The sequence below is a fragment of the Panicum virgatum genome, chromosome 2N (genome assembly GCF_016808335.1).
Source record: "Panicum virgatum strain AP13 chromosome 2N, P.virgatum_v5, whole genome shotgun sequence".
In the NCBI taxonomy this organism is placed as follows: Eukaryota; Viridiplantae; Streptophyta; class Magnoliopsida; order Poales; family Poaceae; genus Panicum; species Panicum virgatum.
In genome coordinates, this window is record NC_053146.1 from 64,108,191 (window position 1) to 64,109,547 (window position 1,357).

Sequence of the window (1,357 nt, forward strand, 5' to 3'; positions counted from 1 at the left end):
TTCTTTTTCTCTCCTTCCCTCTCTCTCTCTTCTCCTGCCCCGCGCGCTCGGCCCCCCTCCCTCTGCTCTGCCGCTCCCGAGCGCCGCCCGCTCGGCCCTCCCTTCCTCCCCACCGAGCACGCCCCCCCGGTCTGCGCCACGGCCGCACCAGCTCGGCGCCACCCCTGCCGCACGCACCCACGCTGCAGGGCAGCCCCACGGCCGCACGCGCCCCGGCCGTGCCTAGCCCGCGCCCGCCGCGACGCGCACACCGCCGCCCGGACCCGCTCGCCTGCGCCCTGCTGCACCCGAGCCGCTCCCTGGCCGCGTGCCCGCGCCCCGGGCCGGTCGTGTGCACGCGTGCGCGTGCACGCGCTCGCCGAGCCGCGACGCGTCGAGCCACGGCACCGGCCCGCCTGCCGCGCGAACACCGCCGCCATTGACGCTGCACAGCGGCGGCGACTCCGGCACAGCGCCGCCTGCAGCGGTCGCCGCCTGGCCGCAGCGTCGCGTCACCTCGCCATGCGCGCCCGCCCCCCCGTTGACGGCCGCACAGCGCCAAGCCAGCCCCACCGCCATCAACTCGGTCGCCGGCCTCCGCCGCATCCCGCCAAACCTCCACCGCCTCTCACGCCTATAAAGGCCCCGGCGCCGCTCCTCCGCACCACATCCCCAGCCCGAGCTCCGCAGCCGCCTCCCTGACCTCCTAGCACCACTCCCGCCATTGCCGCCGCCGCGAGCACAGGCCACCGCGGAGCCCCCATCCCGCAGCACCGCAGCTCGAGCCGAGGTAGGCACTGGGATTCCCGAGCTCCCCATCTTCTTTTTCCCCGGATCCGGGGCGCCGTCGTGCCTTGCGGTGCCGCCGCCACACTGACCAGGGTTGGCCGCCACCCGCCGCCATCGTACCACCTCCTGTGAGCCACCATCTCCCAAATCAACGGGAGGGATCGACCTCCCACGGCGGCCGCCTCCTTTTCCCCCTACTCCGGGCTGCCGCCGTGCCCCCAGGCCGCGGGCCCGCGAGCTCCGACGAGCGCCGGCCCCCTTCCCCTGTTTTCCAGCGTAGAGGGAGGAGGAGGAAAGGGGCCATTTAGCCCAAAACCCCCTCCCTTTCCCTTGATTCAGAAAAGAAGCCCTCCACTCTTTGCAAAAGAAACCCCGTCCTTTGTTTTATTTATAAGAGAAGACCCCCATTTCATGAAAATATTTATAAATAGGCCCCTGACTCTTTTAGATTAACCCAAGAAACTTCTAAAATGCAAACCAAGCCCCTGCCTTCATAAACTTAATTACAATTAGGCCCCTGGACCCCTGTTTAGGGCCTAAACACTCCTTTGACCTATCATTTTATGCACCTAACGACCTCGGATCTACC

The 1,357-nt window shown here is 68.1% G+C and overlaps 1 protein-coding gene across 1 annotated transcript; it reads right to left on the bottom strand.

Moving 5' to 3' along the window:
* Positions 1-222: 222 nt before the first annotated feature.
* Positions 223-798, bottom strand: LOC120662908. The gene has a single exon (XM_039941960.1). It carries the CDS (start codon positions 796-798, stop codon positions 223-225), a length of 576 nt encoding a protein of 191 aa, XP_039797894.1.
* Between the last annotated feature and the right edge of the window lie 559 nt (positions 799-1,357).

Excerpts from the sequence above, each read along its gene's own strand:
- LOC120662908 (XM_039941960.1), bottom strand. The coding sequence starts at position 798 with ATGGGGAGCTCGGGAATCCCAGTGCCTACCTCGGCTCGAGCTGCGGTG.